Source organism: Centroberyx gerrardi, chromosome 14, assembly GCF_048128805.1.
Source record: "Centroberyx gerrardi isolate f3 chromosome 14, fCenGer3.hap1.cur.20231027, whole genome shotgun sequence".
In the NCBI taxonomy this organism is placed as follows: Eukaryota; Metazoa; Chordata; class Actinopteri; order Beryciformes; family Berycidae; genus Centroberyx; species Centroberyx gerrardi.
Window position 1 is genome coordinate 28985771 of NC_136010.1, and position 27921 is coordinate 29013691.

At 43.1% G+C, this 27921-nt stretch overlaps 1 protein-coding gene across 1 annotated transcript; it reads right to left on the reverse strand.

The window, feature by feature from the left end:
* Window positions 1-8651: 8651 nt before the first annotated feature.
* Window positions 8652-27811, reverse strand: tafa5l (TAFA chemokine like family member 5, like). Its single transcript, XM_071900159.2, has 3 exons — window positions 27715-27811; window positions 16170-16319; window positions 8652-8803 (listed from the first exon to the last, which is right to left on the reverse strand). The coding sequence occupies exons 1-3, from the start codon at window positions 27809-27811 to the stop codon at window positions 8652-8654; spliced, it is 399 nt and encodes a 132-aa protein (XP_071756260.2).
* Window positions 27812-27921: the final 110 nt, after the last annotated feature.

The window sequence follows — 27921 nt, forward strand, 5'->3', positions numbered from 1 at the left end:
GAGCTCCATGTACAAATACATCAGTGTGAGGCACTGTGCTTTCAGAGGGCCAAAAACAACATTAGTTACCAAGCAGCTGGCCCCATTTGCTGCATTATTTCCAAAGGGGATGCCACCTACAGCAAAACCTCACACCTATTGTCCCTCGCTGTTTGAGGAAATCGCGGTGACATAATGCAGGAATTGCACGTGTCGGGTGACGAAGGCTTCTTAAATAGGACAGAAATTATCAAGATTTTGGTTGCATCACTGGTAGGGGCACTGAATAATTCATTAAAAATGCATAAACAAAAGATCCAAAGGGCACAAAAAGCATCAGAACTGTGAAATACAATGTTACGTAACATGCTTGAATGTGTCCAGTCGGTCCATAGACCGAGCTTCTGCACTCCTTATTCTTCTTCATGCCCCGTGCTGAAACGTGGCCTATGGCTCTGACAATTTCACACCAGACGAGACTCGGGAGAAAAGCAGCGTGCGGAGTAAAACACAAATGGCAGTTCAAAGCCTGGCAATGACAGAACTTCAAATAGGGGAGTGGGCGAAAGTGTGCTGAAAGTGACAGCAGAAAGGGACCACATTCACTCCGGGTCTCTGACGGGGGAGAGGAGAGGGGTAACATACGCCCGGCGAAACCCCGAAGAAAAAAGAACTGGATTAATAGAGGATGGCAGCACCAGAGGAAACAAAAAAAAATAATACAAAAACAATGAAGTGTTGCTTTATGAAGAGTGAAAGGCAACGCCAAAGGAGACGTTAGATATTGTAAATGTAATCATGACGTTAACGACCTTCTGTAACAGCAACAGCTATGATAACGCAAATGAAAAAGGGGGGGGAAGCAAATGAAAGGGTGAGAAGTTTAAATGTGTCTTTCTTTTTTCTGCACACCTCTATCCATCCAACCTGCCTGGGTGTATTTTTCTGCATCAATCCCCGCACTATCGCCTAAAGACGGATGATCATGTCACCGCATCTGACAAACAGATGAGGGAAAACCAAAAGGAGTGCATTTTTCTTTTCCGCTTGATGAATGGAAGATCTAGAAATAAATAGAAATGAACAATACATTTGCTTATCAACCATAGCCTCTGTCTACGCTGTGTTTGGCAGTGACATTTATGCTGTTGGAACGTCAGTCCTTTAATAAATATACATCAAAAGACATAGCAGCCTACAGTGTCTATCCCTTAGGATTCAATAGTGACAGTCAGATATGTTGACCAGATGGGTTTCCAGCACTGGGATATCAAAGGAAGGCTGGGCTATGATGAAAAATGGCTTGGCTGGTGGGTAGTTTATCACAAATTGAGGTGTTATCAAGTCAGCAGTAGCTTGATTGATTACTAATCACTGATAATAGTTTCAATGAATTGTAGATTTACATTCGTTTAGACAGATGCCTCCACAAAAAGCTCAAGTGCAGTAAAGTAAAACCTCGCTTCTCCAAAACCTAAGACGGCTGAAATATATTCTATTAGTTGTGCACGATTGTTGGAATTTACTTGCTGGTGCATGGAATTTAATAATTTCAACTGCAAATTAGACTGAAGGCCAATAGAGCATTGAAGGACACGGTACAAAGCATGCATATCTAATATTTGATAATGCTTTTGCCTTTTGCATTTTGAAGTTCATTTCTCTAATGACCTTCATTCCTGATGGCCTTTCTAATACTTTTCTACTGTATTAGAAAGAAGACTCAGGGGAACACTCATGACACAGTAACTGCTGTATGTATCTGCCCAAATCCTTTCAGGACCATGAATTAAAAAATTATTTATTTTCTTTCATTACGTATTTTGCTTAAATGAATGCTGCTGGTCACAGACTGCCCAATGAATTACTAACTAAAAGTGATTTCACTTTCATAGACCGTTTTCCCATTTTGTTTTGCCTAACCTTTATCTAACTAGGTCAACCCACTGAGAATGAAAATCTCTTTTTCAAGAGGCCAGAAAGCAGCATCATGACTAATTTAACAGTTGTAGATAGACAATATACAACAACAACACATAAAATACAAAAATACAGTCAAATAAAAGATAAGTGGAAAGCCACATATGCTAATGAACAGCGAAGCACCAGCACTGGCTGCCGCTGTGACCCCTAGCCACCACCAGCATTCAGGCTGTTCAGCCAGTTCTCCATTCACTTGTAGTCATTTAAAAGTTATGCTCTAATACATATACCAATTACAGTGATGTGGCTGCCAGTAATATTCGTTTTTCCGATTCATCACAGTGCCTGTAGCTAACAGTGTTCACGGTTTGTTTTGTGCATCAATGTGTTTATGCATCAATGTGTGCAGTATGGTCACTATTTCATGGCACACGTATATGCAGATTGGAGTTTTAATTATACAAACATTTTTTGGAGGCAGAGCTGCTCTGGAGGCGGAAATAATCTCATTGGTTGAGTTAAGGATCAAAGAACCTCTCAATTATGTCTAAGGCTTTTAAAGTTTTTTCTGGTTTAGTAATGTTACATATAGCAGTCGTGTCACACCTGTAGCATGTGGGACGCCAGGTGAATGCAATTAACTAGCTGGTAGGATAGAAAACCAGCAGTACTGTGGGTCCAGAGGACCAGGACTGAGAACCACTGACTGTGTGATGTTCTTATAGTTAGCTCTATAGAAAAAGTGAGATTGCAAAAGTTACCACAGGAATGTAATGGAAAGTTTAAAAAGTTTCTAAAAATAGAAATGTGTTGAAATTGTTCACTTATCGGTCCATGATGAATATGTAGAATTGAAACCAAAAGGAATATGGAGAACCATATTCCACCATTTTTTTGACAGTGACCATGGAGAGATCGGATCATTCTCAGCTATTGTCTTGTTAATAGACAAAATACACCAAAATACTGGTATTTAAATGCGTTTACATGCATAAGAAGGGGGCTAATGCTCTGAAGTCTAGCGCTCTTGCCACAAACTGAAAGAAAAAATGCAATGTAGCCATACTAAGTTATCTAGGTTAACTAGTTAGCCTGCCTGACCTTCCAAGTTCAAACCGGTTCAAACTAGCCATACTAGCCTGCAGCTATCTAGGTAAGCTAGTTAGCTAGCTGCTGACCTTCAACATCATGAATGCCATGGTCATGGTCATTGGCATTTATATTTTTTATTTATATTTTGACTGGAGTTCCTTCTTTGCCATTCAAGCTTGCCAGTTAGCAAGCCTGCTATTTGCAAAATAGCAACATTTTAGAGGATGTTTTTTTTTTTAAATATTCACCAGTGAAGATCAGGTAACATTTTCCCCGCAATAGAGATAAACCATTTTGGCATAAAACCCTGCAGATATTCCTATTATCAGGGTCCATTTTTGCATGTATTTAATATATGGTCTGTATGATTTGACTAGGTTTTCAAATTGTAAGCAAGAGAGAGAGAATACAAATTTTGACTAACACCAGGGTCAAATGACATTTGTGAGTGTCCATGAACTCATATGGAGGAATGCATGTTAAGTGAAATACCACTTAATCTTAATAACATGTTGTCTGATGGCCACGGCATCACCAAGCTGAGACAGTTCAGTAGCATGGACTGTATGCTGATCCAGACCTCAGCAAATTCACCAGTAGGTGTTCACTTCAAAAGATATCCATCTTAACATGTCATTTTGTGTCATGTTCTGTCTTAAAATTGTATTTTTCTTAAAACAAGTGGAAGATTCTGCCAATAGGAGATAATTCCACTTGTTTCTAGTGCCAAGTTTCACTTGAAACAAGGAAGAGTAAGGCAGATCACCTCACTTGTATAAAGAAAATGATAAGAATTGAAGAGTTGATTTGCACTGGATAAAGTGAAATTATCTCACCCCAATGGTAGATTTTACCAATTGTTTTACAAAGATGAGACTCCATTCTAGATAAAATTACTTGTTAAGATGGATATTTTCTGCAGTGTACCTGAGAGTCAATCTTAAACCTCACTGCCTTGTGTTTATTCTTACCTGGACACATATAACATTATCCCTTTCCATGCTTTTACACTGACAACAGCTGTTTCTGTCAGTCGTCAACCGGAATCTGTCAGCTGCACCGCGATCAAAATTCCCGACTCATTTAAAGCTGGACACACACATTCGTATTACTGACTGTGCCTGTGACTCTGTGGCGTTGCCTTTGAGCGGCGAGCTCATTAGAAGTCTGTCTCTGGTCAGATGGGTTTCCAGCAGAACAGTGACTGTGGTGAAACATGACTTGGCTGCCTGGTAGTTTGTCACAGACATTGAAGCCTTTATAACCGAGGTGCTATCAAGTCTTACATCATAGCGCCGTTGAACTGCAGATTAAATTGGTCCGAATGGCATCCCCTGCCTCGCCATCCATCAAAATTCTCACCTCTTTAAATACTGGACAGGAACATTTGTATTGCTGACTGTGCCTCAAGTCCAATTTAGCCAATTTTTTTGCCTTTCTTTATTATGTTTTTAATGCTTTCCTTTGATGGTTTATATTTCTCTATGCCTCTTTTTACAAGGCACACCTTTTGCTGCTGCTGCCCCTCTAAATCAAGATTTAATGTCATATGGCATCCATTCAAAAAAGCCACACAGGGAATGCGTGCAGACCCAAATTCTCCATCTATTGAAGTGGCAAGCCAAAAAGCCCGCAGAGCTAACTGGCTATGATGTCTTCATGTTTGCAGCAACACTGGCAGGACTACACACACTCCACTAGCTTTTTAGCCCTGGCGAATGCTGGAACAAAGAGCACATCGCTGGAGGATGGCCACCGGAGCAGAAAAAAAGAAAATGCTACAAAAACATGATGCAAGCCTCTCTGACCTACTGGGTCGTGCTGTGTGCGCGTGCTGCTCATTTTGCAACTCGACTTCATTTGGAAAAATACACAACTGCAGCTATTCTCTTGCTCTCCGGGCCACACACTAGCTGAGCAATGGCATTTGCTGCGTGGGCGTAGTTATTTTCTTCACAGCTACTGTCAAGTATTGTCTGAGGGACACAGAGTGCACATGAAACCGCGGTTGCCTATGATCAAATCAGCGTTTCAATTACTTACAGTTCATAATACACAGCTCCTCTACCGTGTAAAGTAACATTTGCGGCGTAGAGCATCGTATTGAGGAAATTGCCTGGTTTTATCCCGCAGTGAAGAAGAATTTCTAATAGGCTTAGTTTTAATTTGAACCCATCACTTGATTGGCAAAGGCCAACGATCCAGTGCTCTCTCAGCACGCAGGGAGCCAGTGATATCATCTCACAGCCCCGCAGCTTGCCTGAATGGAGAAAAAACAATTTACTGTCCTCTCTTCTGTCAACTTTCCACCCAGCAACCAGCCTCCACTTCACACGTTACACACAGTGGACGCAGCACCCGATAAACCATTAGCCGTCACAGCCATGAATATCGGATGTCCGAACGCCCTCAGAATGCACCACCAGTTTGAATACAGTCCCAGGGCGAGACACCGCCCCCCCCCAACCCCCTGTAAAGTTTGTGGAACCCCCCCCACCCCCCTTCCTTCTGACCCCATCGGGCTCTCCACCTCGGAGAATATCATATCTGGACCTTTCAGCAGCTCACTAGTGAAGACAAATTGCCAGCTTGTTTGGGGGGGGTTGGGTGGTGTGGGGGGGCTCCTGAGAGTGATTCATATTAATGGCTAGCTGGCAGTGGAGAGCCGGCTGCATATGCAAACTCCATTAGCAGGTTAGGCTGGAGTGTGTGACCTGGCAGTGCCACCACGAGCTACACACTGGAGTTGAAGGGGGGGGGTTGCAAGTGCAATGGAATGTGTGTGTGTGTGTATGTGTGTGTAGTTGAGTTAGACCGACATATCAGTTTGCCAATATATCAGGCCAATACTGGCGTTTTATTAAAAATTGCCTTTCTCTCCCTGACTCATATTCCACTGGTTTAGACTTTTGAATGATCCCTCACTGCATTATGTCCCGCCCCCAACATCCTGTTTCGACAGGAAATGCATCAAATCAAGGAAGTAAAGATGCCATTTCATGGGGTCCTTAAGGATCAGATATCGGCCAGTCAATATCGTCCACCTCTGATATGATGGATGTGATGTAGTTTGATTGATTGCATACATTACATTACATTACATGCATATTCATTGTAGAATTGATCAATACTACACTGGTTGCCAGACTGCAATGTGACATTTTGATCAGATTCCACACAAGTATGCATTAATATGTTATAATATATGCAGACTCTTAGTGTCCCATGGTCTAAATGTTGTTTCAGAGGATTTCCCCACCCTGACAAGAATAACATTCGGGGGAAACTGAATGGGACTGTTTTAGAAATGATCAAATTGAAAGATATTGAATATCAGCACAGATTATCAGCTATCAGCAGCTTCAATTCAAAAATATCGGTATTGGCCTTCAATAACCCCTATCCGTCGAAACCTAGTGTGCGTGTGATGACAGAGAGACATTCACAGATTAAAACCTACATGCCTACACACACACACACACACACACACACACACAGGCAGACACAGACACAGTCCGACAGCGCTTGGCCGGTCGCCGAACTGGAGCCTGGCCCTGTCATCCTTTCCTCCTCTCTCTCTCTCTGTCCTTCTCTCCATCCTCCAGTCTGATCAATCCTCTTTATAGATTTCTCATTTTCATCCATCTTGCAGAATGTGCTTTCCTCCCATTTCAGGTCTTACAACAAATACATCTGAATACCTCCTCTTCTCTGCTGCCAAATCCTCCCTATCCCTGCCCCCTCAAAAAAAACACAAAAAAACACCAGCATCACTTGCAATTAACTTCTCCAAAAAAAAAACCCTCTTCACCAAAAGCAAATTGAGAATACGCAGTAGAACATGTAATCTGCATTTTTTTTCTTATCTATTTACAAAAGCTGTAAACACTAACGCAACTCTGCTGTCAGGATAGATTACAGCATGATGGGAATGCGAGCGTGAAATCTGCTGCAGCTGCCCAGGGCTGCCAGACAAGAGAGAGAGAGAGAGAGAGAGAGAGAGAGAGAGAGTGAGAGAGAGAGACTGAAATCCATCAGACCCAGTCACAGGTTGACCCTTGACCCTGTGTACCTGACAATGAGGACAGCAGTCTTTCCCTCCCTCTCCATCTTGTCATCCTTCGCTGACATAAACTTGCTGTATTGTGCTGTCTCCGTCTCTCTGTCTCTGTAAGTTACCGTCTCCCTCTTCTGCTTCTTCCCTTACTCTCTCTCTCTCTCTCTCTTTCCCCTAACGTCTTGGAACCCGAGGCAGATGTCTGTGTGCTTCAACTGTAGAACTGCATGTTTGAGCAGATTCATTCACTTTATTGACACGGCAGCCATATTTGATTTACGTTATACTCTGGGCGGGAAACCCTAAAAATGTTAAATATACACCATAATTATCCTCCAATATATAACTGGAGGCCAAATTATCCAGGGAGGTCCAGATCAAAGGCTACAGCAACTGGATTGAAGGGAACCCATGATTTTGATCCATAACGTTAGCTAATGTTAGCAGTTGGCTACCTCATATTAAATGTATTTCCAAGCCAACTAGGTTGAATTGTGTAAATTGTAGTCAACAAACTAGTTAAAACTAGTTTTAACAGTAGCAGCTTTAACAAGCTTAAGTCACCTATCGCTAGTGTTAGCTACATTGAAGACCCGGCTAACAAACAATTTGACTGTCAAAGAAGTCCTGCTAAGGATATGAAGTAATGTTAAATAGACAACATTTCTGGAGACTGATGACTGAAGTTATTATTATTTGGTGAATGTGATAAATAATTTGACATAGCTCACCAAACTATCACTGTCATGGCTTCCAAGTAGTTTTCTGGTGATTTTTGCTGGATCTTTGCTCTCCACTCTAATGATAAAAACAACAAGATCAAGATCTTGTTGATTTGGACTCAATCTGGCTGAGGTATGATGAGTGCCACACCTTGCCATACCCAACTGACGCCTGTGTGTTGTTTCACTGGTGAACAAAGTAAGTAGCAATCACAGTGCAAACTGTTCAGTAGCGTCAACGCTGCAGCGTTGCCAGTTCAGAGGCACTAGATGCATGTTGCACTGCGAGCCGGGCCTCAGAGGACCAGGTGACATCATACTGAAGGGATCAAAAATTAAGCAAGTTTTCTATTCTTTTACGTCTCTCACAAAGCCTTAGTCAGAAACAGGTCCTCACTGTTGTCAGCTATGTTTTTTTTACTACTCTCAGCGCTGTACTGATACATTATAAATAATCTTATCCAGAGACCACCAAAATTTTAGTTCTCTCTCGTGTCAGCAGATGAGTCAATCAACTGCTCATATTCATATCCTGATTTAGTATTGTTTACCTTCATCATTATAACCTTCTTAGGTAGTCAGCATTAGTCAGAACCATTATACGTATGTTCTAGGCAGAATTTCTGCAAATTGTCTTTCACTTCAGAGAGCCACACTGGTGTGTTTGCTTAATTGAACCTGAACGATGGCCTGCTGTTTGACTGAAGTCTGCTGCTGCTAGTCCTGAGTTGACTGGTGGCTGAGGCCTCACATGGTACGAACGCTGTCAGGGTTAGAGGTTTGATTCCCACTGGGGGCCACCCATGCTAAAAATGTATGCGTGCCGTGCAGGGTACTGTAAGGTGCTTTGGATAAAAGCCTCCACCAAACAGCATATGCTAGTGCTGTGTCTTGTAAATTACCGTGACGGTCTTGATGCGACCGCTGTCTCTGGTGCAGGTCCACCCAGATCGGTTGAACAGGAGGCCGCAGACTTCGCCCTCCAGGCAGGGCGCCATCTCACACCACTGACGGCTCCGGACGATTCGCGCTGGGGAGGGGAAATAAGTAAAATTAGACGGACAGACACATAGATAGATAGATCCTGTTTTATGCTAGCCAGAAGCATGTCCATGTGCTGCTGTGTCTAAGGGACTGTAGGATTTTCATTAGGTCCTTGCTGAACTGCCATGTCTGAACTGCCTGTGGTAGTAACCTTTATAGACCAGCTGATGCTCCAGCTGCCGCTAGTTTTCACTGCAGCTGCATCAGAAGATTGATTTTTACTTTTTAATTGCTTTTGAAAGTATTTGGCTGGCTAGTACAAGATTCATTTCAAGTTCCCTCGTTTCCTACGTAAGTCGTGTCATGTTACAACATGAGATTGTTGGATTTAGTTTTTGCTTACAGGGTTTAATCCTTTGTTGAGTATTTAATGTTACTGTAGTAGGCCTTGCTATGTGTATGTTAGCAGTAACTTTAGTTATTAGTTTCATCTAGTTTTTATCTTAATGACCATGCACTTTTGAGGTTTATTCTATGCGCTTTGAAAGGGTTTCATAAGTTCAAAGGTTGTAGCATTTTCTGAACCCATAGATGACCATGTAATCCTCCAATTAGTTAAGTTAAAAAGGGAAAATTGTTGAAAGTTGTGAGGTTTTCATATGACAACAGCAACAGATGGAAAGAGATAATGACAGGGTGTGGTAGTAATGAAATACTTGTAACAGCGTTTTGTATTCTCAATATACATTTTTTTTTAACTATTTTGTTATGTTACCGAAAATATAATGTATTTTGATTATAGATACTGGAGGATTACTTACAGGAAGGCCATTTAAATAGTGTCAGGTGTTCTAGGTCTTTGGAAAACACAGCACAGAAGAAAATTTGAACAAGAGTTCAAAGTACATTTCTTGAACTTTGTAAATTTTTCACCTTTTCTTCCTTTATACCTCAAATATGGCAAAGTAATCTGAAAGTAATCAGAATACATTATTGAATTTGGCTAATCCCTTGGATTGCATTACAATTTTGATGAGGTAAACTGGTAACTGTAATGGAATATACTTTCAAAGTAACCTACCTAACCCCAGATAAATATATAGAGAGAATGGAATACAGAGGAGGAAGGCAATAAAAATCGAATGGACTTGGTTTTCAATCTTATGAAAGTTATTTGTCTGCTGTAGATGTCAGGCGGTTGGAGTGAGAGCCAGCGATGCCCCCATTCTCTCTCTCTCTGCAATCTGTCTGCATGACACTGAATTAGCATCTGCCTGTAGTCCACGCTGATAAGCACTGATTGTTCTTTACACAGTGTGCTAAAGCAACACTGAAAGGTTATCAGCTCTCTGCGGACCTGGCCGGGGCCGCCGCTCCTGCCTACCCACGATCCCTCAGGGCAGCGCGCTATGGAACGAGGTAACACGGGCGGCAAATTGAAAGAGAGGGAGTACAATTCGTTGAATGTCCACAGGAGAGCCGAGGGCGGCAGAAAGAGGGAGAGAGAGAGAGAGAGAGTAAAGAGGTGTGGAAAGGGAGGCCTTGTGACATTTCACTGTGAGGTAACCCCGGTCCAAGCCTTGTTAACAGTCTGTCGTTGGAAATTGGTCCTTGGAAATTACTGCTCTGTAGATATAAAGCCATTCTCCCTCAGCAAATAACAGATATTGTTGACACATCTGAGGAAAGAGGAAGGTGCATACAGTGCAATAAGGAAGCTAGGTTTACCGTGGACAGAGCAATGGAACAAAGCAGTCCATCCCCCTGTCACTTCATTGAACAGAACAAGCTAAACAAAATATTAAAGGCCTGCAACTAGATTTTAGGACAGAGCGGTCATTTCTGCTTCACCCTACCCAGCGATTCCTTGATGAACGGGGGAAAAACTAAAGCGACCCTGCTCCTGACACAGCAACATGCCGCGGTGAATTTCCATTTTCACAGCCATCCGTCAGGCGCGACAAAGCGTAGATTTATCAGTCACTTGCAGATGTAGTTTTGAGTACATTACAGGGCCAGCAAAACTCAATTTCCAGGGCACAGAATAAAAGCTGAGCTGGCAAAGCGGGGGGAGTGCTGACTAACCGCGGAGTGCATCAGCCAACCAACCCAGAGTAGCGGAGGTTGGCTAAAATAAATGCATTTTCAGCTCCTGCCACAGTATCTAGGTACTCCATAGCATGCCCTTGTTACTTTTTCAATGCCATCTATGACAGTTTGACTTGATCTATGATGACTTGATGAATTTCCTGGTGCCATAAGCCGTGGAGCATTTGTTGGGAGAGCATTGTGGTGATACTATCATCAACAAAGGCATCATGAATAACACAAGCAGCATCAAAATGGCATCGCTGCAGTTTCACTTCGGCCCGCCTCCATCCATCAAACCTATCTCTATCCAATATGCTTGCGTACACACATGCAGACACACACAAACACAATACTAGACTTTCAGCTTCCTGGTTATATATGGGGTTGTTAGCAGTAGCAGTACTAGTAGTAGTAGTATCAGTAGCAGTATAGTAGCCGTAGTAGTAGTAGTAGCAGTTGTAGTATTAGTAGTAGCAGTAGTAATAGTAGTAGCAGTAGTAGTAGTAGTAGTAGCAGTTGTAGTAGTAGTAGTAGCAGTAGTAATAGTAGTAGCAGTAGTAGTAGTAGTAGTAGCAGTTGTAGTAGTAGTAGTAGCAGTAATAGTAGCAGTAGTAATCGTAGTATTAGCAGTAGTAGTAGGCTATTAGTTTTGTACTGCGTTTTTAACATGGTTTTCTGAGTTTTGGCCAACCAAAGTCCTGTTTTCCTGTTTTGTAATGGCTGGGTGTGCAGTAGCAGAGGTGAAACAGCTGGCTGTCGTGGTTAAGGCCGTCTGTCCGTCTGGCTGGGTGACACCTGGGTGGCCCGTTCTGTCGCCGTCACTGTCGGAGTCCCACCCAGAGTTCGTGGACGTCGGCCCAGGCTTGTCAGCTGCCAGGGTCCCTGCTGGGGGACAGCTCTGGACCTCCCACCAGATACACATATGACCATCTGTCCCCCTGTACGCGGTGCCAAGCCCTGCCTAGCTGCCCGGCACAGCACAGCAACACAGCCAGACGGCTGCAAACTACCATGTTATCCAAGGTAGAAGCACTGTTGGTTTGCTGGAATTTACTCTAGTAGAAGTGAAAGTAGTGGTGTAAAAATTCTACTAAAGTTAAAGTAAAAAGTAGCTCATTTAAAATGCACTCAGAGTACGTTTAAGTTACTGAGTTACCTAAACAAAAACAGACATTGTTAGAGACATGCAATGTAAAAAGGAGTTAAGGCTATAAAAAAACAAAATGAAGTGCATAAAGTAAAGCAATTTATTGTGTGATAGAACAAAAAAAGAAAAAAAGAAAATGCCAATCATTTAATAACATTACTACATTGATGTGTCTTTTCCTCTATCCAACTAGTTAGCAATGCTAGCAAACTAGCTATACAACAACCAGGCTAACACAAACCAGTAACAGCTGGATGGATGTTAACTAAGCTGCTATCATGGATACATTTGAGCATTTATGTCACAGTTAGTTAAAACTGAGGTGAAGAGAGAGAAAGCGTGTGACGCTTGCAGCTTGCATATATCTTTGCTGCATGCAGACTCTTATCACGGTGGCCATCAAGCTTCATATGATTGCAGTGTGATGCGGTGGCATGGCAACAACAGGCCAAGGAGAGAGAGGGAGACAGGGAGGAGAGGAGAGAAGATTAGAGTGAGAGGAGGGAGACGAGCACATAATCCTCCAGTGTATACAGACTAAACCAGCACAACGGTAACTCACATCACAGGAAGGGAGCAGAAAAGGCTTGCAACGCAAAAAAGGCTTGCAACACTTCATGAAAAAAAAAAAACGAACAAAAGAAGTTACTTTTAATAGCGTTGCACTTATCTTTTGTCATGTAGTGTGATATTGTTCAATGAATAAAAAAAAAAAGAATAACAAGTCGTAGGTAGGCTAGTCGATATGTCGTCACAAAAGCGCGCAAGCTAGCAGGAAGGCGGGGGATATAAAAACATTCGTTGACGCCAAATCGTCTCTTCTAAGCCACCAGTTGCAGATCGTACATTTGTACAATGTACCTGAGCTTAGATCTGAAGAAAGCTGTGGATTTTTCTTATTCATCAAATAAGAGTTTGGGTACATGAAATATTAGTAAGTTTTGAGGCAAAAGTAGCACTGCCACCGCTCTCCATAGGCAAACGATGATCATGTGTACCAGCATTTAGGGGGAAAAACAGAGAAATTCTAAATGGTGGAAAATCCATTATGGCATACATCAATGATCCTGGAAGCAAATTTGTAGAGCAAAGATAGCTGGGTATGTGCATCAGATTCCATGGCATTCAAGCATGAAGGAGATATGACTGGTTATTGAAGTTTTTCACTTTGACCTGTAATCACTGTCATTTTGAAACTACCGGAGCGCAGGGGTAAGGAGTTCCTAATGTTTTATTCACTCGGCATGGACAGTTCCTGATGTTTCCATTTCCATGAAAGAGCACCATTCTAAAAAAATCAAATCTCATGTATTAGGAACATTGTCTCACACATCTCCCAAAACTGCAGAGAGCGGCCCACTACTTCCTTCGCTTTGAGATTTATCGAGTTTGAGAGTTACTTGAAATTGACCTCGAGTGATATGACCCAGAGGACGCTGAGCCCTTGCTGTTTTAATAACAGCTCAGTGGGGGGAAAAAAATGGAATATCCCAAAGCCTCAGCGAGAATAAATATGTTTATAAGTCCGTAAATTGGTTTATATACTTAGAAGGGCAAAGGAGAATTTATGGGAATTCACATCAACACAAAGCGTAACTGAATATCTTATGAACTAAAGGTCGGGGAAGAACATGTTTATAGCGAAAGCATTAAACCCACTGTGTTCGTATAATATGGATGAGTTTCCCTTTAAATCCTCGTGATGACGGACACCATTTCAGTTGTCAGCGGCCAGGCCTTTTAGATGGGCCCGTGAGCAACAGGTTCCATCTTTAATGCACTGGCTATTAATGGAGTGTAGGGCGCGGCGCGGCGCACAGCCAGTAATAATCAATTTCCTGCCGCTGTAATCATAGTTCTCTCTAAGTTAATTAGCATCTGTTGAGTGTTACAGAGAGCCGTCTGCAGAGAGAGAGAGAGAGAGAGAGAGAGAGAGAGAGAGAGAGAGAGAGTGGGGTAGTTAAAAGGAGTGTGGAAAGCATGACACTGGCTCTACGGGGACGGCAGGGTCATATCAGGCCTATTAGATTAAGATTGTCATCGGGGATGAGTCATTGCGTGACGTAGCGGACCTAATGGTGCATCTGATGCTTGTGATATTGTGAGATCCAATCTGCATCGCCTATCCCCCACCCCCCATCTCTCCCATCACTCTCCGCTAGATGCTGTCCAATAAAAGCGAAATGGTTCCCAAAAATAACAATTACAAAATGGATGGGCGCTACACACTCTCCATTAAAAGCAATGCTTATTGAACTAGAGCATATTGAACGCTGGCCAAGGAAGCCTTCAGACAACAATCAACAGGAAAATGCAGCACTATATATACACACCGAAGACGATGGGAGAGACGCAAAGTGTTGACCAATTTGCTGGTGTCACACTGATTGGGTGGGGGAGGCATAAAGCAGACAACCAATAGGAGTCTAATATGCATCAAAAAAGGGAGAGACGCAATACCCTTTCCTATGTTGGGCTGGCAAAGCCTTCCTATCCTAAACCATTGATAGTGGAGGGTAAACACAACTAAAACCAATTTACCACCTTTTTATTTATAATAATAATAATTAATTGATTACATTTATATAGCGCTTTTCAAGGCACTCAAAGCGCTTCACATGTCGGGGGGGGGGGGGGGGGACTCAACTCATCCACCACCAATGAGTAGCACCCACCTGGGTGATGCACGGCAGCCAGTTTGCGCCAGAACGCTCACCACACATCAGCTATCTCAGTGGAGAGTAGAGAACTGAAAGAGCCAATTAGGTAACGAGGGATGATTAGGTGGCCATGATGGAAGGAAGGCCTGTTTTTTGGGGGGAATTTTGCCAGGGCACCGGGGTTACACCCCTACTCTTGCGATAAGTGCCGATGGGATCTTTATTGACCAGAGTCAGGACCTCGGTTTAACGTCTCATCCGAAGGACGGTGCTCACTCACAGGACAGAGTCCCTGTTTCTGCCCTGGGGCATTGGGGATATTATTCATGAGACCAGAGGGAAGAGCACCTCCTACTGGTCCTCCAACACCACTTCCAGCACCAGGTGGTCTCCCATCCAAGGACTAACCACAGCTAGACCTGCTTAGCTTCCCAGACAAGCTAGCGATGTGATGCAGGAGCTATGGTGCTGGCTAAATTAATAGAATACATCTTAGTAAGCAGTATCGAATTGTTATATGCAAATATGGCATGACTGCATTTCTGAATAATCTGCGTTAATGAATATCTGAAAATATGACTGATTTTTGTATATATCAGTGGTTGTTTGCCTTATGCTAATCACCAACTGCCAACACCACCAACAGTTTCATGTCATGGACCCCCAAATAGACACATTAAACAACTACAGACCCTCATTGACTCCATATGGGAAGAATTCTGTTGTTGTTGATTTAGCATTGAACTGTAGAACTGTGCGCTGTAGGTGGAGAGATTATAGCGGAGAGAGCGGCGGCTATGATTAGAATAGTCATTCTTATAATCGTTCTCTAACTGGGATAATTTCTAATGAATTCAATTATAGTTTAATTAAACTGTTCCTAATTTTCCTGGGGGCCCATTGGGACCTCCCTCAATGACCTTTTGGTTACATTTATCCAGGGGGAAGTTGCTCTTTTCCATTAACCCCCTGCTTCACGTTTATACAGTTCCACGCATTCACACTGGGAATCCAGTGGGGTTCAGTGCCTTGCTCAATGGGACTGTGACAGTAGGTGTTGAGGGAAGGGAGAGGATTCACTTTCCCCACCCACATTTTCTCAATCGGTTGGGAGATTCGAACCGGCAACCTTCCTCTCAGAAAGCCCCCCTCTCTCATCTGCCTTTTCATTTCACTACCTAAAGCCCTTTCAGCAAGAGAGGGGGAACTATTAAGTGAAATCAGCTGGGGTGGTGTTTCATTGGAATGAAAACCTGCAGACTCTTGAGTCACAGTTGCACATGATTGAAACCCACTGCTCTAGGCTACTGCTTTTAGGAATACTGATTAGAGCAGGGAGGGCAATTATGTGTCATGGAGGGCCGGGAGTCTGCAGGTTTTCATTCCAACCAAACGCTCCAGCCGCTGATTTCTCTAATCAGCACACTTTCAACCAGGGAGGAAGAGCTAAAAAGCGAAATCGTCATCCCATCCCTGAGTTAGACAGACAGACAGCGCGGAGTCGTCCCACTCACCGTCTACGCAGGCCGGCTTCGCCCTCGTGGTCCCGGCAATCTGGCCTCTCCGGCAGGCGCAGCGGGCCGTCTGCCGGGCGATGGTCCGTCTGGGAACGCTGCTGTCTCTGTTGAGCATCACTATCTCACAGGTTCCCACCGCCAACTGGCCTGCCAAACACAGCAGCGAGGAGCAAAGTACATCGCATTACCATAATGAGACTGTAATGAACATATTATGCAGGAGGAACCGGCGTTCAGAGTTACAAACAACCAACAGGCAGCCCAGATGCAGAGCCATTTGGCGGTCTGTGTAACGCTTAGCAGTTTAATATTCTAATTCAACATGAAAAATAGATAAATGGGAGATTCACTGCGATGTGCTGAAATCTCAGAAAACAGGAGGCTGGATTGCTTTGTAACTTTTAATGCTAAATAGTAGGATTGTGTGCTCTTTGGATAAAAAAGATCCTCTGGTAATTGTGGAAAAGAGAAATCCAAGGCACTCCGAAATCTGTTAAAAAAGCCTCTTTTTCTATTTGGCTAGTCTTAATTGTAAGTTAAAAACTGTGTTTTTCATTCGGAAACCATTTGTTTCCCCCTTTATCCAAAGGGTGACTTTTTCCATTTCTCCAGTTTAGATTTTTAATTAGAATATTAAACTGGTAAAGTGTTACATGGGCCATTCTGTGAAATATTTTGGCCAATTCTTGGTTGGGTTGACATGCCAGTGGCTGCTGGGTAATGCTGACCTGCAGCACAACCAAGCCTGCTGCCCTGGTGAGGCAGCAAATGGACAAAATGTCTTAACTTGACGAGTGCCTTTGCTCAGAAATCTCCATGGTGTCTGTCTGTCTCATGTTGCTGTCCAAGCAAAGAGAATTATTTCAGGCACTGCAAATTGATGGATAACTCCAAGCCTAGGGATGTCTGGTTTATTAGGGTTTTTTTTCAGAGAAGTTTGTCAGAATGTGATCTCTAAATTAATTGGAGAAACGGGCAACTCACATGGGGGCTTCAGCAGCAAATGGACTGTTTGGGAAATACAAATTTTCCATCTCTAAAAACATCTGAGAGGGAGCATTCCCTTCATCATCTTGACTTCTCATGTCAGGGGAGTATAAAGAGTTGATAAAAAAAAAACACTTTCAAACTCTTTACTCAACTTTTTCCCAACAAATAGTCCAATTTGAATTATGTCCACATGAAATATTGAGTGAATTTGAATGATTCAAGTTGGAGAGGAGGAACATTTTGAGGCATTTTAGGACCCAGAGAGGTGAATTTCTAGTGGGAATAACCACAACGCAAATGTTTCTACAAACACGCGGGATCACGATTAACGCAAGGTCGGACGACTCTGAAGGTTTTAAGTTTCGCTCCAGCTCCAGAACTGCAGCTGAAGCTTTTACATGATAAGTGTTATCTAGTCAATAATCTCCTTATATGCAGAGCTGAGTCAGACAAACACACTCGGCTCTGCAGCCTTCCCTGTGCAAGAGCCATAGGCAAACAATACAATACGGCAGTAACAATTACAATGCGTAGATGTTTGGATGTAGTGAATGAAGCCCCCTGCATGGCCTTTTGTAGTTCACAGCCTCATTTTAACATTTAATGATGAGATAGTGATTTTGTCTAGGAGGCATATTGGAAAATCTTTGAGGAGCATAGTTAATTGTCTTTTATTTGGGCTAACCTGGTGTGTACGAGGAAGTTATTAACTGCTATATGTCTTATGTTTTGCAGAGAAGTGAGCTTTACTCAAAGTTTAATCTCCGTTGCTTAGGGCTACCAACTCCCTTCAGAAATACTTCAAACACACATCTGGAAGAACAAAGGTTTCAATATATGTACAGTCGAGGACACATTTTCCATATCAATTAGTCATTTAAAGTCTAGTAGTGCACCACCAGCCTCAAGTGAGCAAACTAACAAAACCATTCAATAGACAGATGTTTGCCTGCTTAGCTGAACTTAATTAGTACATGTGTGACCATCAAATGGGACTGAATTTGAACTGTAATTATCTGCTCCTTTTCCAAGAGTAAAGTATAGAATTAATTGTGGATACAGAGCAACTCATGACCTTAGAACTGTAATCTGAAGAAAGAAACACCTTTCACTTAGCCTACTGAATGAATAGGAAAACACATTGAAATAAAAGCTGCTCAGTTCAGGGACAGATTTGAGATAAGCATAAGGTCAGACCCTCCAATTCCATTTTATTCCTGGCTACTGTATTATGGCACGCTCCAACCACCACTCCTTAATATTGCCACTTCTCAAAAACCACCAAATTAAAGGTGATTAAGTAACATATGTATTTTACTGTCCAATAGCACAAAATGACCATGATGAACCTGTCAGTCTCTGCGCTCTGACCATTTTCAGCTGCTCAAAGACAGTGCTACAAGTGAACTACCACTACCACTACCAGCATTGCAGCACATTTCGTTCTCAAGCCAAAAAAAGCAAAAAGCAGTATTATTTTGCATAGTGATATATTACCTTGTTAGTAGACGTTTCTGTTGGATATCAGCTCTAATTAGCTAGCTTACTCGTTCTATTGAATCTGAAAATGTGACCGTAAGCTGTGCCAGAGACTTGTCAATGTTGGTGCAATTTCTTGATCGCAGATAGAGGGCGATAAAAGTCACAAATAACTTAAATAAGGCTGCATTAAGCAACTTCACACTTTGATGACCCCAAGTGGCAGCGAGCGATAATTGTTTGAATTTTTTAAAAATTGAAGGACTTCATTACCCAGAAATTATGTAGGCCTAATGTGATATCAGTAAACTGCACTGCTGTTAGGAGACCATTTAGAATTTCGCGCTGAAGTTTGGATTTGTGGGAAGATTTCGTGTCAATGACCATACCCAACACCAGAATTTAATTTGGGTAAATTGGGTAAATCTACAGTGTCTGAATTAGTGGGGATGGGACGCTCTTCTCTGTTGTAGCCACAATTTGTGATTTAGACTGATAAGATGGATGGATTTTTACATTAAACTATCACCTAGAGCAGTCTAGGGAGACATAAAACACAACCGGCTCTACAAAGAACTGGGGGCCGGCTTGGAGTGCTATGCACGTTTTCATTTCACGGCATCAACCCGACTACCCCACCCGCCACTCCCCCGCCACCAACACCGCCACCTACCCCACCCTCCACTCCCTTTTTTTTGCTGAAACGAGTCCCTGCACTTGGCGGGTGCTTGGGGGGCGGCAGCGCCATCAGATATCGGCGCTCTCTCCCATGTTTCAACAGTGAACAGATGAATGGGCTTCATGCGATAAGCCTGAAGGAGGCGGATAGGAAGGGAGGGAGGGAGCGAGCTGAAGTGGGGAGCGGTGGTGGTGGTGGTGGTGGTGGTGGGGGGGGTACGCTTCGTAAAGTGCCCTCAGCCACGGCCAGCGCTCCGTCATGCGTAGGGGAGTTAATTCATGTGACAGGGGGTTTCTGTCACTCGGCAGCGCGAAGGCACTTGGCCTCGTCTCTATTTCAGATGATGAAATGCGCATACGGCTGCGGCGGCGGCGACAAGCGTGCCAAGTGAGGGATGGCACCGGGCGGCCGTCCGGGCTCCGGTTTCCATCACAGGCGACGTCTACGGCGCTACGGGAAGCCGATACAGAGCGCAGAGACTGGCTCTGAGCGGCGACCGGCAGCCACATGACCTCATCGCTGAATCACAAGACGATACATGTGCAAAGCGGCGATATATACACTAAGACACTCACGCGCACAGTGGTTCCAATGCACAGCTTAGAGCAAAGACACGAGTGAACTCATGTCTGTGCTGGACAATATCAATGTTTTGATCAAACATTGCAGATGACAAAACCACAGGACCATAAATATCTTTATATTTCTACATGGAATAGGCTGCAATGTGTCCACATACTGTATGTCTCCCTATATTTTATGTCCATCGTTGCAGGACTGAGAAATGATTGATAAAGTGAGATTAGCAACTTAAAGCAATACATATCTTGAGTTGCAATGTACAGGGTATGATTAAAATATAGAAAAACCTATACTTGAAATATCTGGTGCTGGGTACAACCACAGAACTTGAATGGATAGAACGGTCATTCCTATTCAAATCAACATTCCAGGATGGTCGGAGCAGAGGCCATTTTGATGTTTACCATCGGGCTAGCTTCTGTATGAACCGGCATCCGGTAAGTCGCCGAGGTGAGAGGTTTTACAGCAAGAACCAAAGCAGCTTCTCTGTCTCCTTGCTGCCGTGGATTGCTAACATGCTAATGTTGACTAGAAGAGCTAGAGAGAGAAGTACAGTCTTTGATAAAGCTACGTTAGCCTCGTCGCTAACGGTAGCTTTCAGTTGAGTTTTGACAGTTTGCTAAGCCCTCGTGCAACAGACACATCTACACTAACACTAACCCTCAAGCAAGTGTGACACACTTAACAGCCTTAATGCCCAGAGTTGTGTTGTCACCATAGCAATTGCATAATCGCCATTTTAAAATGTACTAGCCAAATTATCATGGCAAACAGTGGAAGGACCGTTCTATCCATTCAAGTTCTGTGGGTACAACCCATTGGCCAGGGTTACTACTGTACCGGTGCTTCATGTTAATGTGCCTGTTAACACTGCAACGTTATTGATTCTGACTATTTTACAGTCTTTTGACACCTTTAACAGCCAGGGCTCCAGACTAGATGTTTGACCAAGGGATTAATTTTCTGTTGGACTCAACAAAACATGAAGATCTCCCAATTTAGCTAACCTTCCTTCTTGTTCACAAATAAATTCAAATTAATAAAGTTCAGAAATATCAGTGGTTGCTCCTAATTGATTAAATACCTTTATCAATTTCAGACAAGGCAATCATATGAGTCACAGCTCCCTCCTCTGCGATATTCTTATAGCATTGAAACATATTCCAGATTGGTGGCTGTGAGAAAGGCTTGACTTCTCCATAGGGACTTTGCTATAAAATTATATGACAGGCTACACTGAATGAACTATGACAAGGATTACATTTCCATATTAAAACAATATTCCTTTATAGATTGTAATTACTTGCGGGCTGCTAAAGACGAAAGTGAGGTTTTATTGCAATGAACATCATTGCAATCTATAGTTTCTAACCATATGTTCTGGTAAAGTTAGTGCAGTTAAATATTCATGACAATATTTTTTGTAGTTGTTATTATTCCTCATAAAGACCCAGCCATAGTGGGGAGTTTTGGACATTCTGTGCTGGCTACATTTCCTGGCATCGAATTCAACCAGTGTTCCGTAAGAGAGCCAATCAAATTCTAATCACTGCACTAACATACAATAATAAGTCTGAGTAATTATCTTCATCCAATTTGCATTTCTTTCTTGATAGAAGTGGTGTTTTCAAGTATGAAAATGGCGGCGTTAACAAGGTACCAGTGGATACAAAATGGTTTAGAGAGCAGGACAATCATATTAACATGTACCGAATCAGATATGACCCCAACTACTCATCTGTGCAAGATTAAAATGCTGTGAGACATAATTATTAAGGGCCCAAGTGATCACTCAAAATCGTTATGTTTGTAGTAGCTATAGTTATCGATTTGAATTGCAATTACCACTTTTTTAAACAGTGAAGTAGTGGTGAATAAAAAGGAGGGTGAACTATGATCTCCAATAAGACAAACAGCCACCAATATAAACAAAAATGTATTATATTTTCAGAAAAGTATTCATTTATACTTTTTTCCTTGAAAGCCCAATCCTCATATAACATATCCTCACTATTTTTGACGTATACTATGAATAAAAAAGTCAATAAACTTCTATCCCACAAATGAAAAGGTGGATAAAAGCGAGTTTAGCTGGCTTTACCCTCCACTGCATCGCTCATTATGACCATAACCTGCAGCACTAAGCTGTCATCTTCCCTTCATGCCCATTCTAATCTCACAGCTCCATCCGTTATTAACAAATCAGGATGACATCTAATGGCAATCCGATTCAAATAAGCATATGCTAGTCAAGACAGCTACAGCCAAGTGCATCTCATTACGTTAACACCATTTGACGCCTGCAGCGCAGTAGGTAGCATGTAATAGGACACCAGGTGAGAGGAGCAGATGTTTCATTGACCCCATGCTATACGCTTCCTGACACCACTATGATCCTCTGCTGCTAAACAAGTAGGGCAGCGGAGCACTGGAGCGACACACACACCTTATATTAATGTGCATGCTTTAAAGGGGAATACCTCCAGTCTATTTCAGATCTACAACAGTCCAATCAATATTTATGCAAGTTAACATATAGTATAATCTGGAGCTGAGAGAAACGATTTAGGAAAGAAGGTAAAGGAGAGCATGGGAGCAGACGTGGTGATTTCTGGAGATGTGAGGTATGCTATGCTATTATAGAATGAGGCTCATTTCTCTATAATAATAGCAAAATAAGCACTCTGTTGGCCCACAGTCAGTTGACTATCCATTGTCTATGGAGCCGTTCCAGGTATTGCATCTTGTTGACATTACAGGTTCGAGTCTTTGGACTCGAGAGTCGCTCATGTTCACAAATGCGTAACTGGATTGTACTAGACCTTAGGAATGAAGTAGGAATTTTTAAAGCTGCACTAGGCAAGATTTTATGCAAAAATACAGCCGTCTTATCGGCCCAACGCCTGAACTACACTGCATGCTTTAAATTTGTGTATCCGAACTTGTTGCGGCCAGGTTGCAGCGCAGCATTTTAAGCTGCTACACCCGTTCCACTACTGTTCCGCCAAGGTCTGCTGGTTGTGTTGCGCCTGTCTACATTTTACCTATGTGTAAGTGAACACAATTATCTAGTTTTGCTTATTTTTCCATAAACAACTCAAGCTGTACCGGAACTTTAATGCAAAACATAGGGTACTTATGTCCCTTTTTTGAGAGCATAGGTGTACAGTCGCCAAATAGAGGGCTTGTCAGCAAATGCATGGATAACCTCATCTCCAACATTTACTTCAGTGGCATTGGTTTATGTATGCTCTATGTTGTTTACTGACATTGTGATAAATGACTATAATAGGCAAAATCTTGACATTTATATGTGTAAATGGCTCAAACACACAACAGACCGCTGCGTTGCCCGACAAAATAGAACCCATGCGTATCTCCAAATCCTCCGATCCAGCTCCGTTTCAGATCCGCTGTATTGATGTAAATGGCTGCGTATCTGATCCGACCCTTCAGACACAAACGGACGGGGCAGAAACATGGCCTAGCACCGGACAGCTGACTCTGGAGTCAATATTCTCTGTGGGTCCAAGTACTACAAGTATGTAAGAGACAAATTATATATAGGTCCAAAATCACTGAACTTATCCTTTAAATAAACACTTGAATAGGACTAAGACACTGAAACTTCGGTCTTGTCTACATAGTGTTAAGGTTATTGTTTAGGGTTTAGGGTTAGGTTTAGGGTATGTGCGTTGTCTATATATAATGTACATAACTTCTCATAGATTTGTTACCTGAATCATTGCAGTGGTGCAGCATCAGCCCAGATTGTGGTGATATTACAATGTGGAGTTCACTCAAACAATTGGTTCTGGGTGAATACAGGCTTGAGGCGTAAAGACTGAATGCAAAGGCAAATAGCTGCTTTGTTGAATGTAACGCAGAGGGGACTGTACAGCCACAGTGAGTCACCTCAAATTTTTTTTTACTGAGAAAGCCCTCTAGGATGCACTCCTTTGTTTTCCTTATGTTAATGCAAACATGAAGAAAATAGTGAGCATCGGAGAGACTGTTACGCCTCCGCAAGCAATCGCGTATCTGGAGCGAACTGTGGCTTTAACGTTCGAGCGCGGCCCCGTCCTGAGGAGAATGCGATCATGGTATCAAGACAGAAAATAGAACAGGACACAAGATTGAAGGAATATAACCCAAATCACTTACACCGCTCTGCCATTGATGGAGCAATTTCAAACCCGGTACTTTCCACAGAGAAAATAACAATGCAGAAATACACTGAGCGGTGCACTATACTCAACCACAAGGGAGGTCAAAGCTGACGGCTAAACAGAATTCATAGTCAGGGAGCTATGAAATATGAGCTTTGTGCGCTGCCAAATTGATTTAGCTGTAAAAGTTCTTTTCATTTTTTTGTCATAAAGATGCTCATATTTTTACAGCTTCGGCGCCTATAGAGGAAAGCCGGGATGATTTGCTTACAATTTACAGCCAAGGTCATAATCAAAGCGATCCTCCCTGTGCATGCTTAATGCCGGCTTGAAGAGGACCGGAATTTGAAATCATCCCTTTTTTTGCTTCAAAAAGTCAGTAATTCTACTGCTACTCTGATTAGTTTAATGCTCGGATGGATAGGCAGCGCTCCCTAAGCTTAAAAGAGAATACCGACCAAAGATTTTTTAAATTCATCATTCATCTGCCCCATGAAAGATTACTGCGTCCCACATAGAGACGGAACTGTTAAAAGATGGGGGGAAAAGGTAACTGCGATGGTGCTCCGGAATCATTTTCTGGGATAAAAGACCATTGTCTGGTTTGCAACTGACATTTGGATATGAAACTTCAGAGAGGCGTCGCATGAGTCCATGAGTCCCTCATCAATGGAGCAGCTCCATAGTGATTGTAGAGCCACAGTGAGTCACTACTGACAATAGCCTGTAGATCTGTCTCATGTAATCTGCGCTGTCATTCCCATCTATAGCATGGAGATCAGAATGACAGCACAGATTGTCGTCTCTGGTTCCTAGCTTTGGGACAGAGTTATTTGTGTCTGTAAGTCCTGATTGGATTGTCCGAAGCAATCAAAATGACATGTGAATTGTGACTTGTGACATGTGCTATGACATGCGGTATTCCCCTTTAAGTGACTTGTTGCATTAATATGACAATGAGTTTCGGATGCAGATTTATTACAAGGCTGCGAGTCACTTGGTTGATCTAACTTATCTTGATTATAGTTTTAAAGTAATAATCCATGACATTTTAATAGAAATAAATGTCTGTTTTGCTATGTCCTATTGTTGATTGCTATAACACAATAGTGATTCAACCTATATCCAGGTCATGAAAGCTTTTATATTTGCTGTTCTAAACACCCGGTGTCTGGAAAGTTGGAAAACCCTCTGGTGCACAGGAAGTGATGCGATTTAGGTTTCTGGTTTGTTTGGAATCAACAGAAGAAGAAGAACTGGGTAGTTAGCATGAGCAGTGATAGCCACCATGGCTGAACAGACAAAGAAAAGAGAAACTCAAACTGCATCAACAGAAAAAGGAAAAAGACGTCAAAAAAAGTACTGAACACACTGTTTGATTGACAGGTGATCTCTGGGAAGGGCAGTGCAGAAACACCACAGCAGCGCTGAGCACCAAAGATGGAGACAGAATTAAAAAAAAAAAACAGGGATCTTAAGGATTAGCAATGGCTTCATTTGATTACATACAGTACATTATTTCAGTAGGAGGATATTGCGTATTGTCACTTAAAGTCAAAGCACTGATTCATGGCATTGAATTCCAGCAGAGGCCAACTGTCCATGTACCTCAAACTTACAAATAGGAGAAAAATTCCTCTTTCTCCAACCTCACAATGACACCCACCCCCACACCCCACCCCCCACCCCCCACCAAGGTTTGTGGTTGACAAAGCAGAGAAGGGTTGCCACCGCTCCCTGACTGCACCACTGAACCGGAATGGGGTCCGGCGAGGAAATCCAGACATTTCCAAATTTATCGTTGAATAAACTGGCAGCGTGGAGGGGGGAGGGGGGGGGGGGGGGGGGGGGGGGGGGGGGGCTGACAGGCCATTCATCGTGGCGTGCGCCGGCCCAATGGCGTGCGCGGACAGGCTACTGTGCTTTGATTTCCTGTCCCGGCCACCATGACGGATGAGCCACAGAGGGGCGGAAGGGGAGGCGGAGGAGGGAGGCAAAGCAGCCGCTCACCACCACCACCATCACACCGCTTCACCTCCTGCCCACCCGTTCACCCACACCTCGCTCTGTTGCCGGGGCCCTCGGGGGCCGTGGAGGTGGAAGCGGTGAAGAGGTGGTTTGACTCACAGGTCTGCCATCAGAAAAGAGACGCACACACTAAATGATACAGGCTTAACTTAACGCCGACTAATGAAACGAGAGTCCGAATTATAAAACAGCGATGGCGGTCAGAAGTGCGTACTCTCACAACAGGATTGAGTGGTCAAAGCAGCCAGTTTCAAAGGAGGATTTTAGCAGGATTTGCAGATTACCAGTATGGATTAAAAAATACTACAACCTTCATCCTTAAAATTCAGCCCAAAGCGAGGCGGAGGAGCGGAGGAGATACCTTGAGCGACGCACGCAGAGCATGTCAAAGATCAAATCATATCCGGAGGAGTAAATGGGGTGGGCGAACCCGGGAGATTAGTTTTACTCTGCGGAACACCAGGGGTGGTCAAGTTCATAACGGATTGATTAACCGGTTTGGCACCTCACAATAACAAGGTAATGAGATCATTTTCAGATGAAAACAAGTCAATAATAGATGCCTGGGGGGAGGAGGAGGGATGCTGTAACTCCTCAGATGATATGCCGTAGCTTGAGAGACAGGGAAGAAGACAGTGACGGCAGCATTTTGGGCCAAAACACTGCAAATTAAAGGAAAAGGGAGGATATTTCAGTGTATTTTTCACATCAGTGTCTACTTTTGTATCCGGCAAGCGGCCAAAGACATCGATGTGGGCACTGTCCCTCCTCCACAGGGGTAATTATGCTCCCGGCCGACGCTTGATTGGAAGATCTAATCTGCAAACTTTAGCGTTCAACGTTTCCCCAAAAAGTTCCAGAGCTTTGGTCTGTATTCTGCATGCCTTCGACAACACCGGCCCTGCTAAACGTGAGAGGAAGCATCCTTTGGCTTTCCGCTGTGTGTCGGGGTGAAGGTGTAATTGCACCAGCAGATAAATGGTTTTATTATTCAGCAGGAAAGCGTGGATGGATGTAGTCTTAACCAGAGAGAAATGATGTAGCTCTGAAACGATCTAATGAAGGCACGAAGTCAGGCCTTTCCCCCGTCACAGCCAACTATCTGACCAGAGTGTTGCTTTTTTCACCTGAAGCTCAATCATGGCTTCACCGAAGCATCAATCCCTGCAAATTAGCACCTGAGAAAAGAGGCTGATGTGTGTTGCTTTAGGAAACGGCACCGAAACAAGGAAAATGGTGAGGTTAGTTTGAAAAGGACACCAGACAAATATCACAGCAAAAAATATAAACTCTATATAAAATGTCCTATAGGAATGTTCCACAGAAGATACAAAATACCATAAAGTATGATAAGGTCACTACAAAACATCATAAGTTCTTATAGGAATGTTATAGTGATACCATATGAGATATAAAAAATACGATTAAGTACAACAAGGTCACTACAGACACATGACAAGTCCCTGCAGGGCTATTTTCATTATATTCTAGGGATTTTTCTAGCATGGCGGGATGCGACCACACCGCGTGCAGCTGCACCCCAGCCACCACCAGGCCCCTTGGAGACAATGCCGACTTGCTGACAGAGGTAATAAACAGATGTAAATGGCCTTACCCTCTCTCAGCAGATGGGAGTAGATGAGCCAGAGGAGCAGCAGGCAGCAGAGTGACGCACCTCCACCTGCGGAGAGCGCCTTCACTCCAGACTGCATCCTACACACCTCGCACCTTTCAGTATCAGCCCAACTTGAAAACACGGGAGGAGGGGGGTTTGCGGGGCTCAGATATCACGCGGATCGGCGGGGAGAACGGCTATTCCAGC

Excerpts from the sequence above, each read along its gene's own strand:
- tafa5l (XM_071900159.2), bottom strand. The coding sequence starts at position 27,811 with ATGCAGTCTGGAGTGAAGGCGCTCTCCGCAGGTGGAGGTGCGTCACTC. Across the intron at positions 16,320-27,714 it reads CTCCCATCTGCTGAGAGAGG|GCCAGTTGGCGGTGGGAACC; the intron begins GTAAGGCCATTT and ends TGTGTTTGGCAG. Across the intron at positions 8,804-16,169 it reads GAAGCCGGCCTGCGTAGACG|CGCGAATCGTCCGGAGCCGT; the intron begins GTGAGTGGGACG and ends TCCCCTCCCCAG.